Source organism: Microtus oregoni, unplaced genomic scaffold, assembly GCF_018167655.1.
Source record: "Microtus oregoni isolate MIOR12 unplaced genomic scaffold, Mior012 000007F_ref0000211, whole genome shotgun sequence".
In the NCBI taxonomy this organism is placed as follows: domain Eukaryota; kingdom Metazoa; phylum Chordata; class Mammalia; order Rodentia; family Cricetidae; genus Microtus; species Microtus oregoni.
In genome coordinates this window covers 21,730,605-21,745,907 of record NW_024543066.1, presented here as the reverse complement: position 1 = coordinate 21,745,907, position 15,303 = coordinate 21,730,605, and the positions used below count along the sequence as shown (strand labels likewise).

At 45.7% G+C, this 15,303-nt stretch overlaps 1 protein-coding gene across 1 annotated transcript in view; it reads left to right on the top strand.

Annotated features, from left to right (window-relative positions):
* Vwa3b (von Willebrand factor A domain containing 3B) overlaps nt 1-15,303 on the top strand; it is a 169,678-nt gene that overhangs the window by 150,149 nt on the left and 4,226 nt on the right. The window contains exons 22-25 of the mRNA XM_041655900.1: nt 1,710-1,821; nt 7,077-7,201; nt 8,613-8,750; nt 10,426-10,526. Coding sequence (XP_041511834.1) covers nt 1,710-1,821; nt 7,077-7,201; nt 8,613-8,750; nt 10,426-10,526 — 476 coding nt within the window. The remainder of the gene's footprint in view (nt 1-1,709; nt 1,822-7,076; nt 7,202-8,612; nt 8,751-10,425; nt 10,527-15,303) is intronic.

Here is a 15,303-nt window from a genome sequence, read left to right as displayed (position 1 = left end):
ATTTAAATGATTTTTATATGCTTTAGGTTTACATATGTGTGTATGTATGCATATCTGTATGTATTTCCAGGATTCCTATGTCCTTACCCTCCACCCCCAAGATTTCCTGCTGGTCTGACTGCACACAGCTATTCCCTGGAGATTTCTCTCCCTGCTCTTGGACTGAACCTGCCTCCTAGAGTTTCTTGGTGCTCTTACTTGCTTTGCTCCTTCTTTTTGCTGGAGTACATTTCCGAGTAGCTTCCTAAGCCAGGATGAACTGAAGGGAGATGCTTCTACTTAAGGAGATGATTGTAAGTGTAAGCTGCCCTTTGATTTGATTTATGGCTTTCTGGTATTTAGAATTCTAGATTGGGGTTTTCTTCCAGAACTTGGAAAAGGGTGGCCCATTCCCTTCTAGTAGGATGGTTTGCCCAGCAGGGGAAGTGAGGGCTTGGACAATCAGTCCATAGCCCATGCATTTCTTTTCTGTGAGGTAGCGTTTCTAAGGGTTTGTCATTGCCATGGAGGGGTGGGGTAGGCCTCTGTGTTTCTGTAAACCCCTGTGTTTTCACACTTGCCTCTCAGAGATGTTGGCTGTGGTTGACTTCTCTGTTGAAAGCAGAATCTCCTCATAGTTCTGGGAAGGCAGCAGCTTGGACCATGGTTCTCAAGTGGTCTGCATCCAGCCGTGACGCCATCTAGAATCTTAGGAATTCTAGTTGTATGTACAGTTTTTGAAAAGTTTCCCTTTTCTTCAATTAGTTGTTCAATTCTTTCACTCTAAACTAAATTATATATATCTTATTATATGCTATATATATATAATTATTATACATATAATTATATATCTGTAACAATAGGTAACATCTACATAATATATAATTATATATGATATGTATATATCACACATAACATTTGCATTTATATAATATGTAATTATATATGATGTGTAATTATATATAACATATAATAAAACATATATAATTTAGTTTAGATTGAAGAAATTGGATAACTATTTGATGAAAAGAGAAACTATATGTATTACATAAATTATATATTATATAAAATACATGCATATCATTATATATGATTATATAATATATAATTATATAAAATATATAAATAAATTTTAGTTTAGAGTGAAATACTAATAATATATATAGAGAGAGCAAGAGATGATGTGGGAGTCTGCTGTTTTGTGTTAATTTCATTGGTTAAATAAAGAGACTGCCTTGGCCCTTTAATAGGACATAAAATTAGGTAGGCAGAGTAAACAGAACAGAATGCTGGGAGAAAGAAGCTGAGTCAGTGAGTTGCCATGATTCTCCCACCCGACACAGCTGCAGGTTAAGATCTTCCCTGGTAAGCCACCTCGTGGGCTACACAGATTATTAGTATGGGTTAGATCAATATGTAAGAGCTAGCCAATAAGAGGCTGGAACTAATGGGCCAGGCAGTGTTTAAAAGAATACAGTTTTCATGTAATTATTTCAGGTAAAGCTAGCCGGGTGGCGGGACACAGCCCGCCGCTCCTATTACTACAGAGAGACAGAAAGATAGAGCCCCAAAGTTACCCATGTGGGAAGGGTAGCCAGTTAATGCTGGACAGCGATGTCTAGATGAGCATGTGGTACATACGATGAGCAGTGGTGGCTACCGGGCTCCCTCTAGTCAATACTGTCTGCACTGCCTTTTGCTCATCACTTCCTGCTGTTGGTCTTTTTCAGCAGCAGAAATCACAAGGGTGTCCAACAAAGAAAACCAAATCAAGGAAAGTAGATCCCCTCAAAGGCCAGAAGGTCATTGCCAGATGTGAGGAGAATGGCTTCTATTTTCCAGGTACATTTTTCAGACTCGTTTGCTAAGCAACCTGATACTGGGGAGAGGAGGGCTCAACCCGAACTTTCCCTAGAACACTGACGTTTCATGCACTTGACTAAAGATATTCTGCTTCTCAAGCAAAAAATAGTTCTTTCTCATAGGTGGGGCAAAAGAGTAGTAGAAAATAACATTTCTTTTAATTTCTCCTTTGTATAGAGAACACATTTCTGTTACAACCTACTGTGTTGCATATGTGTATAATATTCTGAACATGCTAATCCACATTTATTTATTTTATTTGTGGGGGAGGGGTAGACATATGTGCCACGGCATGTGTGTGTCGGGAAGGAGTCAGAGAACAACTTGCAACAATCGGTTTCTTGCTTCTACCATATGGGTTCCGGGTTTCAAACTCAGGTCATCGGGCTTGGTCACAAGCACCTCAACCTCCCGAGCTACCTCACCAGCCCTGGAAGTACTATGGTGAACAGATACATGGATATTCTTGTCTTCAGGGATGTTGTTTCTTACCAAGGGACACATGGGCGCCACCAGATAAACAATAAAAATACTTAACATGTTAGATATAGTACCATAAGGGAAAAGCCAAGCCACAAAGAGAGCTGTGTCATGGAGAAGGTTGCAATTCTAAATACAGTGCTTACGGAAAGGCTCCTGAGGAAAATGACATGAAAAGGACATAGAGAATGGAGCTGCCACCATTAGATTATCTGGGAGAAAGACTCAAGGCTGGAATGCAAGAGACACATTTCAGGGGAAGCAGACTAGCATAGTTGACTGGAGAGATGTTCCCAAGACATCCTGCGAGATGTGATTCCTAAAGGAACCAGCTGGATACACTCAGCGGGAAATGGAGGCGTGAAAAGGGTTTTGTAGACAGCGGAAATAATACCTGGCAAGAGCTAGGGAGTAAAGATACTGTGTCTGGAGATAGAAAAGCAACTCTGGCCAGCACCAGGAACACCAGGGAGCAGTGAGAAATAATAAAGCTGTTAGGGTTACTGTTGCTGTGATGAAACACCATGGCCAAAGCAAGTTGGAGAGGAAAGGGTTTATTTGACTCACACTTATATATCACTGTTCATGGTTTAAGGAAGTCAGGACAGAAACTCAAACAGGATAGGAACCTGGAAGCAGGAGCTGATGCAGAGGCCACAGAAGAATGCTCCTTACTGGCTTGCTCTTCTTGGCTTGTTCACCCTGCTTTCTTATAGTACCCACACCCACAATGAACTGGGCCCTCCCACATCAATCACTAATGAAGAAAATGCCTACAGCCTGATCCTATGGAGGCATTTTCTCAGTAGAGGTTCCCTCGTCTCAGATAGTTCCTCTAGCTTGTGTCAAGTTGACGTAAAACTAGCCAGCACAAGAGCTTTCCAAGTCAGTAAGCCTGGGGTCGCTCACAGCAGGCACTTCTGAGCAGTTCGCACTTTGCTCTCAGGGCATCAGAAAGTCACATTTAAAGCCGGGAGAGGGGCTGGAGAGAGGACCCTGCAGCCTGGATGGAAAGTCAGGGGTATGTGCTTAGAATATGCGCTGAGGGTGCCTGCGAGATGCCCAGCAAAACACGTCAGAGAAGCCTCTGGAGTCTCGAGTCTGGAAAGGGACTCTGGAGACAGAGCTTCTGGAAACAATGCAAGGAGTGCCACTGAAACATTGGAAGGGTGAGCAGGCGAAAGATGACCCTGGAGAAGCCTGGAAGGAACAGCCAATTAAAATGCAGAAGCCTTGCCATTCATCAAATGTAATTAAATAATCTCTGTACCATGTAGAAGTGAATTCAGCAAAGCATTTGGCTTCCAGTCAGCATGTGACTAGAACTATGGACTAAGTAAGATGTCTTCTTTGAAATCTGGAAAATGAACTTGGAGTTGATTGGACGGAAGGAAATAGAGCCAAGCTCTGAAATAGCTCACAGGCAAAGCATGAAAGTGCAGTGCCGGATCAGTGGGCCGGGTGGGGGTGGGAAGCTCCCCTTGCTTGGGGCTGGGAGGGGGTCACAGGAGGCCCCTTCTGGGGAGGCATCGTGACTTTCTGAAGTTAAGCCATGGAGAGGATCCTAAGTGAATCTGCCGTTCAAGTGGAGCGTACAAAGGACTGCATTCCAGATGGGTGGCTTATAGAGTAGGGTTTGATGGCTGGCCAGGACTCTAGGAAGATGAAGAACGGCTCAGACTTCCCAGCATCACTGCTGTGTGTGTCCAGGCTGGGGGAGCAGAGAAACAGGGTTAACGTCACAGACACCTAAAGTCCCTGAGACCATATGGCATTTTGTTCTTAAGCATGTCATCGGAGCCAGTAAGCATCCTCATAACTGCATGTGAGCTGCCTGACAGAAACATTTAAATTTGTTGCAGCTGTTATTGAATTCAAATATGTTGATGTGGAGGAAGTAAACATTTGAATTGAGTTACAGAACCAGTCATTTTGATCTGTGGCTTGTCAGTAAACATTAACACCACCAAATTTGATGTCAGTCTGTGGGGCTGGTCGGTGGGTAAAGCACGTGCCGTGCAAGCGTGGGGACCTGACTTGAGGTCCCCAGAACTGCTACTAAGTCAGTCGCAACAGTGCCCATCTGGAATGCCGGCACTCCCACAGGGAGATAGGAGACAGAGGAGAAGCTCATGGCGCAGCTCCCCTAGCGTGGATGGTGGTGAGCAAGAGGCTCTCCAATAAGGGATAAGGGGTGCACATTGTTAGCGCTTGGAGTTGAGGTCACAGCCTGGTGGATGAACTCACAAGTGTAGGTAGTATGCTAAACAAGTGGCAAGGGTTTGCTAACAGCCCGCCCTGTCCAGGGAGAGGAGTTTGCAAGGGATAAGGAGAAGAGCTCCTGAGGGTGCCCTCAGACCTCTCCACATGCACCAAGGCATGTGTGCGCCGGCACTCACCCACACAAACAAGCGCAGTGCTCAGGAGAGCTGGAGATCACGGACTCTGTGCCTTTCCACCCTTCAGAGTCAACGGATCTTTTTAAAATCGAAGAACCTGAGCCGGGCGGTGGTGGCGCACGCTTTTAATCCCAGCACTCGGGAGGCAGAGGCAGGCGGATCTCTGTGAGTTCGAGACCAGCCTGGGTCTACAAGAGCTAGTTATCCAGGACAGGCTCCAAAACCACAGAGAAACCCTGTCTCGAAAAAAAAAAAAAATTGAAGAGCCTGTGACTTCCCCTCTAGAGTCCGTTTTTCTATAAATAAATAAACCGTCAAAAAGTTACAAGAAAAATGGAGAATTCTTAAGTTCCCTTTACCCAGATTCACTAATTTTTATCATTTTGTTACACATTTATACATTTTGTAACATTTTATACTGTGAGACTTTTACTCTTTCACATTTTCACTTTCCTATGCACACACACACATACATACAGAGAGACACACTCAGACACACATATATAGAGACACACACAGAGACACACACACAGACACATACATACAGAGAGACACACTCAGACACACATATATAGAGACACACACAGAGACAGACACACACATACACACATACATACAGAGAGACACACTCAGACACACATATATAGAGACACACACACAGAGACACCCAGAGACACACACACAGACACACATACAGAGTGACACACTCAGATACACATATATGGAGACACACACACAGAGACACACATACAGAGACACACTCAGACACGCAGAGACACACACACACAGACACATACACAAAGACCTACATACATACACAGACACACATAAGAGACACACATACAGAGACACACAGACACACGCACATAGAGACACACATACAGAGACACACATATATACAGACACACACAGAGACACACACACAGAGACACACATACAGACACACATACAGAGACACACATACATACAGACACACTCAGACACGCAGAGACACACACACACAGACACATACACAGAGACCTACATACATACACAGACAGCCACACATAAGAGACACACATACAGAGACACACAGACACACGCACATAGAGACACACATACAAAGACACACAGACACACATACATATACATACACACATGCAGACACACACACATACAGACACACACACACAGACCCACATACATACACAGACACACACACACCTTTTCTGAACTGTTAGAGGTTAGGCAGTGCTCATCACAACTCTATTCGAAACGGCAGGCACTAGCCTAGTAGAACCACCATAAACATGGCCTTCAGGAATGCTGACATCACCGTACACCTTCGTATGCTTCTGCCTCTGTCACTTGCCTGCCAATGCCTTCCACTTTTTCTTTAGTGCAGATTTGAATCCAGAGCCACATGTTACATTTGGCAAACATGAACCCTTAGTGATTTCTTTTTTAAAATAGGGTCTCACTATGTAGTTCTGGCTGGCTTAGAACTTGCTTTGTAGACCAGACTAACCTCAAACTCACAGAGATCTGCCTGCCTCTATCTCCCGAGTGCTGGGCTTAAAGGTGTGCACAGCCACCACACAACACTCCTAAACCTAGAATTTTGCTTTAACCTTTTCTGTAAACATTCATGATACTAATGTTAAAAGCAAGGGCAGTTGCGGATGGCCTGACGCAGTTTGGTTTAGCTCAGAGTCAACATGTACATTCTTTCCTACAAGACAACCTGGGTGATGTCACTCAGATGCCATTCTGTCCAGAGGCACATGATATCCATCTGTCCTCTTAGTAGTAGTAATTTGGACCATATGGTTGGTATGAGTTTGCAATGTCTCTTTAAAAAAAAAAAAGCATCTGGGCAGTGGTGGCACATGCCTTTAATCCCAGCACTCGGGAGGCAGAGGCAGGCGGATCTCTGGGAGTTCGAGGCCAGCCTGGTCTACAAGAGCTAGTTCCAGGACGAGCACCAAAGCTACAGAGAAACCCTGTCTCGAAAAACCAAAAAAAAAAAAAAAAAAAAAAAAAAAAAAAAGCAAATCGGTTTTAATAGACAACTTATTGGTGAATCTTTCTGGTGCTGTTGTTCTAAACTTCCTAATCTTTCCTCAAGGAAAGGTCTGATTTAAATTCTGTCAGCAGCAGGCAGCATTGCAGTAATGAGCTGGGTGCCCATTGCCTGAAGTCAGAGCTACGCTGGTGCACACTCAGCCTGGCTGGCTGTTACTGCAAGCCTCAAGATCATGCAGGGATCATAGGGGTGCGCTGATTTGAACAGGCACATGGGGTGACTCAGCACAGACCACAGGGTGGAGCAGACCTGCTGCCTTCATCAGGTGGTGTTTCTCTTGATTCCTCCAGGGGTCGCGAAGAAATGTTTGAGCTCCACCCATGCACTGGTAGACTTCAGGTTCGGAGAAACCAAGGTGGTGCCCATCTCCTTCATCATACCAGTTGGAGGTGCCACGCCCTGCCCACAACTTCAGGTACCTACTCTCTGGTCCCTTCTGGGAGGGACCCTTTTGTACAAGTGGTTCTCAAGCTGTGGGTCACAGCCCCTTTGGGGGTGAACAAACCTTTCACAGGGGTTGCCAAAGACCATCAGAAAACCCAGATATTTATATTATTTTATTTATATTTATATATATTTATATTATTAATAACAGTTGCAAAATTACAGTTATGAAGTAATAATGAAAATAATTTTATGGTTGGGGGTCACCACAGCATGAGGAACTGTATATTAAGTGCTCACAGAATTAGGAAGGTTGAGAACCACTGCTTTATACTGTCCACAGGGTTTTGAATTACAGAGGATGGCAGAGGTCCCTATGTGGTGTTCTTGGGCTCCTGTAGGGAGCCTGTGTTTGGGCAGGAAGAGCAGCAGCCAGTTTCTTTTCCCCATCACTTGGCAATTTCTCTGTGACTGATTGCCAGGTCCCTGTTGATGGAGCTGGTCACTGTGTATAGTGGCTTATATAATATCTTGTGATACTTGTCACAAGGGGGGAAGGAAATTGTGTGGCTCCTAGTGCTCCTGAAGCTTTCTCTGCAAAAGACTGCATTATCTTATATGTATCAAAGACAGAACTAGGGATTTCTGTGACCCTGCAGTCATCCGCCGCCAACCTGTTCCCCCAAGTGTGCTTTCCACAAATGAGACAGACAAATATGTTCTCATCTGATTATAAATGAAGAAGCACTACACCGTGTCTTGACACCAAGATGGGGCAGAGGGCCAGGCACAAAAGGAAAGCCTTTCAAAGCCTCAGGGCTGCTGTTCCTTACATGGCACAAGCCAAGGAGGGATCTGAGAGGTTAGCCTTGGTCTGTTCCGACTTCCTGGGCCAGACTCATAGTACACCTCCTATTCCCTTCTCCTGATGACTGACAGGTACCCAGCAGCCTCACTGAGCCCTTTGGCAGAGCCATCTATACCTCTGGGTGACCTTTCCTGTGGACTCCACGTCTGTGCTGAGACTGACCATCACCAAACCCATGCTTTCCTTTTGTCTAGGGGACAGACACCCTTCTAACACTGAGGACACGGCCCCCATGTCTTTATAGCAACCCCCCTAGATGCTCCTTCAGCCCCAGTCATTGTTTCTACCAATTTCTTTGAGTTTCAGAACCCTAGCTAGCTTGCTGACTGTCTCAGGATCCTTGTCAATTGCCAAACTCCTACCAAAGCTGGGTTTTTCAAAATTGCAAGTGTAGCCCAATAAACTCAGAGAATTCTGGAACCCTTTCTTATCTGATTTTTTTTAAAGCTCTATATCAGAATTTTATTGCCAGTACCTGCCAGTAATCAGGAGTTATTGTGAAACAAGCTTATGTTAAATTATGTATGAGCTCTGTAAACAAATTATTTGCTGTGAAACGTGTTTTCTGCTACAGCTTGGGGATTATGTGTTTGCCAAAATCAAGACAAATAAAGGATTTGAGTTCTATGTCCCCGCCATCGTCATAGCACTTCCAAATCGGGATGTGGCTTCAGAGAAATTCTACACAGTTTTAAAGTGTAACAACCGCAGAGTAAGTGTCCGCCCAGACAACTGCCTTCTCGTTAGGCCGATGGGTGGGAGCTGAGGGAACACAGCTGTCTACTCCCCTACTCATGCATCCCTTGTGGTCTGGACCCTGCTCCTGCTGAGAGCACTGTGGTCTCCTTGCTTCTATATGGGAGAATCATTTGGTTTTCCTTGTCAGCTGCAATTGACAGCTAGACAGGTTTACTCTCTCTCTCCTCTCTCTCTCTCTCTCTCTCTTCTCTCTCCTCTCTCTCTCTCTCTTCTCTCTCCTCTCTCTCTCTCTCTTCTCTCTCTCCTCTCTCTCTCTCTCCTCTCTTTCTCTCTTTCTCTTCTCTCTCCTCTCTCTCTCTCTCTCTCTTCTCTCTCTTCTCTCTCTTCTCTCTCCTCTCTCTCTCTCTCTCTCTTCTCTCTCCTCTCTCTCTCTCTTCTCTCTCCTCTCTCTCTCTTCTCTCTCCTCTCTCTCTCTCTCTCTTCTCTCTCCTCTCTCTCTCTCTTCTCTCTCTCTTTCTCTCTCTCTCTCTCTCTCTCTCTCTCTCTCTCTCTCTCTCATGGTATATATGTGTCTGTATGCATGGTCAGATGTTTGGAAGCCAAGGGTTACCACCAAGTATATTCCTCCATCACCCTCCCACTTTATTTACCGAGGCTGGGTCTGTTGCTAAATCTGGTACTCACCCATTCAGCTAGTCTAGCTAGCCAGGGATCCTGTCTCTGCCCTTGAAGTGCTGGGATCAGAGATGGGCTTCCATGCCTTTTCAGCTTTTACATGGGTCCTAGGGATCCAAACTCTGCTCATGTTTGCATGACAATCTGTTTACCCACTCAGTCACCTCCCCAGGCTCAATACCACTCTGTGTGTGTGTGTGTGTGTGTGTGTGTGTGTGTGTGTGAGAGAGAGAGAGAGAGAGAGAGAGAGAGAGAGAGAGAGAGAGGAGAGAGAAAGACCTCCTGTTTCTGCCTGTGCTCCTCTGCAAGCGCTGTAGATACAGGCATCTCCTGGCCTTTCTCAGCCTTGTCTTCCTCTGCCACCTCATGATCTGACTGTGGATGAGCATCCCCAGCTCATAGTGCTGCTTGAGAATATCCACAGGGGAAAAAGCAAGTCGGGGGCACAGTGAAGTGATGTCCTGAGGCATGGCTCAGGGACGGGGAGACATGCACAGCAGATGGTCTGGTGTCCCTAAAGAAAGGCCTCAGCTTCCAGAGAGTGACTTTGTTGTTGACCCTCAGGGCAGGAAGTCCCTGGGGGGCCAGAATGCTGTAGTCAGGGGAAAGGACATTGAAGCTTCTCATAAAGATTCTGGGAAACCTCACAAGGGAAAACAGGGTTTTTAGCAACAGGGTCATGGTCACAGCTATCTAAAAACAAGATACCCGAGGTTGCAAACAAAGATAGAAAGGTGCATGCGTGCATGCGTGTGTGCATTCGTGTACATGTGTGACTGACCTGGGTAGACTTGGCAGTTGATGTAGAATTTAGATGAATGACCGAGGACTTAACAATGACTTATTCAGCAAAGAATTATAAAGCAATGTGAGTTTAGCCTGCTCTCTTGAGTGGCACCCAGAAAGGGATAATGACTACTAGCTCTGGTAATGGCTTGAGCTGGAGTAAACTTGTTCATGACTTGGGGGCTTCTTGGGTTCAATGACATGACTTTTTTTCGGTGTGATTACAGGAATTTTGCCGTCGGAGTGCACTTATAAAGATCAGCCAAAACAAGTATGCTCTCTCTTGCTCTCATATAAATGCATCCCAGGTTGAGAAGGACCAAGCAATGTGAGTATACCCAGCTCCTACTGAAAAGCTTTTTGCACCTGATAAATAATACACAATAATAATACACAATAATCCAAATCAGACCAAATCAAACCAAATTAGGGAAATCCCAGGTTTAATGGATACCAGCGCTCGGGGTGGCCTTTTAGCATCTCAAAGAGGAAATGGGGAAGGAAGACCAGAAAACCATGTGTTTGTTTTGGGTGGGGGCGGGCTGGCAGTTTAAATACCCTGTGGGAGTGGTCTTAAGCATCTCTAGGGATGGGTCATTATTTGGTGGCCTTTCTTGGAGATGGAGTCTGGACTGAGGCAACTCCCAGGGGAGCGGGCTTGGGATGGAACTTCCTCCCAAACATTCCAGACTCTTTGGGTATATGAATGCCAGGAGCTGGGGTGACGCTTCCACCCAAACACCTACCTCTTAAATATCAACTTAGATCTTTGCACCTTTATTCTGTTGCTGAGATCTAAACCTGAGTACTAGTAGAGATGGAAGCCTCGGTTCTGTGAGCATTAGCCAATCCATCTCCTTCCACTGAACTGCTGTTTGTCACTCCATCTGGCTCTAATCTCAGAGCCAACCCTTTTTTCACTGGCCCTTCATAAACACATTCAACCCTGCCATGAAGAAGAGGTCATTACGCCACTTTTGTGTATAAGAATTCAAGGCCTTCTATTTAAGCCTCGCTTGGGAACTGTCCCCTAAGTGTCCCTTCCGTAGAGGCACATATAAGAGGGAGAAGGGAGGTTCTGAAGTGGCTTACCAGAGGAGTGTGTTGGGGTGATTGGGGGTTCCCAGGGTCTACACTGGGGTGAACAAATCTCCACTAGAAGCAGTAGAGTTACTGAGAGATGTGCAGGCAGACTGGCCCAATGTCAACAGGAAGACTTGAGGCCTGAAGAGCAGGCAAAACCCATGTCCGTGTGGGCAGTAAGAGCAAGGGTGAAGTCAGTCACAGCTTGGAGTTAAAGGAACATGAAGAAGAAGTAAATGTGGGTTTTGAGCAAGGGCTGTAGTAGAGGATTCAGGAAGCACCTTCCACTTTCACAGTGTGAATGTGTTGTTTTGGGGAGTGAACCTTTTATTCTGGGCATAGCCTTTAGCCTTCATTCACCTTCATTATAGAAACAAAACACCTCATACCCCCCAGTTTGGGGCATGTGGGACTCTTAGCCTTTCTCTGTGATGTCAAAGAACATTAGTGTGTCTCATGTAATTGAAAGCTGATCTTCCCACCTGTTCTGGAAGCCCATTCCTCCGTGTCCTGGGTCCTTACGCTGAGGGTGACCGTCGCGTTCCACCATCCTCTTTCCTTAGCTTCACCTCAGAGGGAAAACGAGTTTCTCCTGCATTTACCCACAAAGTATCCATCTATGTGCCTGTACATATCCCCCCATCTCTTACTGCTCCCTCCCCCGGAGCTGTAGTGTGATCTAACTCACACTTCCCTTCTCTCTCAGTCTCTTGTGTAGAGTTGGAGAACCTTGACTCCATTTAGTTCCCTCCCTGAATGTGGATATCAGTTTTCACAGAGCCCAGCTGATACCCCAGACCTGTCCCAGTCCTCAGGCATTGCCCACCCTGGCCATGCTTACTCTTGAGATTGCCCTTGACACATGGACCTGTCCTCTCAGGCCTGCCATGGCTCTCTAGGTTTCCTCTCTGCCTGATTTTACTCACACCATTGTTTCCATGGTGCCACTCACACCAAGAACCCTGTGTCTCTTTCTCTAACCCAGTTTGTGGCTCTGCATCAGAGTCACAACCCCTAGGAATGGACCTCCAGCGAGCCCTTATGAAAGCTGCCCACGTGTAAGCAATAGGCAGCCATAGTAGATAGCTACAATGGAGAGGCCACTTTGGAAACAGTCTTAGCTCCATATCCTGCCCCACCTATGGACCAGAGGTTTAAGATGGGGACTGTCCGTGACTATGCTTGTCAAGTGTAGGTATTCTACGCGATGGAAATTGCACTGGTCCCAAATGCCCACTGGGGTGTGTGTGTGTGTGTGTGTGTGTGTGTGTGTGTGTGTAGGTGCCCATGTGTGTGCATATGGAGGCCACAGAGCATGTTGGGTGTCTTCCTCTATCACTTTTCCACTTTGTTTTTAAAGACAAACTCTCTGACTGGCTGAGAATTTCCCGTCTCCTCTCCCCAACACTGGGGTTACAAGCACATGTAGTTATGTTCGACTTCTATGTAGTTGCCAGGAATTTGAACTTGTCTGCTTGCTTCCACAATAAACCATTTCCCTAGCTTCCCACACTGACTCTTTGCACCTGCCATCATTCTAACTCAATGCATACAGACCAAGCTTGGTCCTCAAGCCTGCTCCCAGGCCCGGGCTTCTTGTCTCTGCTCCTCCTCCTCCCATGAGCCATCGAATTGTGCAAGCAGGCATCTGCTAGTCAGTTACCCGTCCCATCTGTCTCCATGTTATTGCGATCCAGGCTTGGAGATGGTTTGCAGCTCTGTTGAGGCTCAGTGCTTTAGGCTGGAACTCCGAGTTGCTCCCATCTAGGCCTGCCAACCCAGGCATATTCCCTGGAGGGCTCGACTGATTGATTTTCTTTGAACGCAAATGGTTCTTGTACCATCTCCCTCATTTAGAAACCTTCAGACCTCACCATCATCTGGGTCCCTCTTATCCTATCTTAACCTCTCCTATGTGTGGTGAGCCTGTCTCCCAACCCTCCAGGGCATACTAACTGCTTCCCAATGCCATTCTTTCTCAGGTCTCCGTGCTTTGCATAAACTGTGTGTTACTGTCTCAGAAGACTATTAGCCTCCTGGGAAATCCTAAAGATCGGACACCAGCATCCCCACTACCATGAAATGTCCTGGTACCTAGCTAGCTTCTCCCATGTACTAAAGTGGTCCCACCGCATCATCTGTAGGTTTTCATGATAGAAAATGTCCCTAGGGCTAGACTGTCTCAGTCCACTTTCTGTTGCTATAACAAAATGCCTATATATTTTTCAAAGAAGAAAAAAAGATGTTTATAGTTCAACTTTGAAGATTGAAAGTCCAAGGTCAGGTGACTCCATCCATTTGGTCTCTGGTAAGGCCTTTCTGGTCTTGTTAGGACATAGTAGATAATATTCTGTGAGTAAAGTGTAGTAACACAGAGAGACAAGGAAACTAGAGACTATGGAGGGGTTCGACTTATTCTTGTATGTCAATTTGCTCACTCCAGGAGACCCCAGTAATCTCTTAAAGGGGCCAAGTCCCCAATGACCTAATTGTCTCCTACTGGGACTCACCTTTTAAAGGCCCCATCATCACCTCTCTGTATGGCTATACTAAAGACCAACCCTACATACAGCGTATGAACCTTTGAAGAGAAATATTTTTTAAATTCTAGCCCATGATAAAGGAATATGAATATTAGTCTAGGTATTGACTATTTTCACTGAACTCGACATTATCTTTAATCATTTTTTAATTAAAATCCATTTCTTTCTGTATGAAGGAAAAACCCTTGTCTCTCACATTCCCTAGGCCTTATTTAAATCTCTTAGCTGCTAATTATCTACTCTCACCTCTAGGGCTTCACACAGGAGATATGTTCATTGACTCTCTAATTTCCTTTTTCTTTTTTTCACTCTCAATGCCTTCCTCGGAGCAACAAGCTATGTTTAATTTTCCCAAGCAGGAGCCATCTTCAACCTGCTAATTCCAGAGCTTAAGGAGTCTCTGCTTCCATAACCAGGGCTGAATACAAGAGTTCAGTATAGCTGTTTTCTAGTCTCTGCCTTCTTTCAGGTCCCTGGTACTTAATTCCCTCTTACCTCCTGTACCATCTCCTTGTGGATGTCTGTGTGAGTCCTCCGGTCTTGGTATAAACCAAGGAGGCCATTATTGAGAATCCTGATCCTCGTGTGTATGTGTCATTAAAAAAATGTACCCCAGGTCATGATTCTGACAGGACTATCGTTTCGGGTATTGACTCAGTTGTTCCTATCAATCCAGGGGTGATCAGCCAGGGCGTGTCACCTCCAGACACCTGGGTAGACCAGCATGAACGACATGCTGGTGTCTGTCATCCCACCCTCTCTTCTTCCTTCTGGGGCCCTTCAGCTGCGGCTAACAGAGTATTTCCTACAGATAGATCCCTCTCCTGGTCCCCGATGGAGAGTATAACCAGTGAAAGATGTGGTGGAAACTGGTCAGAGGGATCAAAAGGGATCAGCTAGAGTCCGTGCAATCTTCTGTTCTCAACCAGTCTGGTCACCTCTTTTTGGGTCCTGTTCCTTTCTATCAGAAGTCCATAGCCTCTGGTTGCTGCAGGGGAAGGGGGCGTCTGGATGTCTCCCCTGAGGGAAATCCCCTCAGCCAGGTGTCATGAAGCTAGCTCCAGACCTGGGTGTCTGGCAGGTCTGAGCAGAATCCTCATACCTGGTGCCCTGTAGCTGGCTGCAAACCCCTCCAGCAGAGCTGGAGTCTACCTGCCCACTTGACAGAGCCAGGCCTGGGCAAGTCAGCCCTCTAGAAAGATGTTCTCTTAAGAGGCTTTATGATTTCGTAGTTATAATAACAATAACAACAGTAGTGACAATATTCTAAATGTGATTGTGGGAAAACAAGTGGGACTAACCCATTTTCTCTGGGCTCCAGAAAAATCCATATGATGGGAATTAAAAATCAGGCACCTGAGGGGAAGGGCTCGTCTTCCCTTACTGCTCCATTGGTGCTGTGGGGTCTTGGGGACACTCTTGTGTGTGAGACTGCAGAAAGGAAGACATTCCCAGGCCTTGGAGGTGGTCATTTGAGTC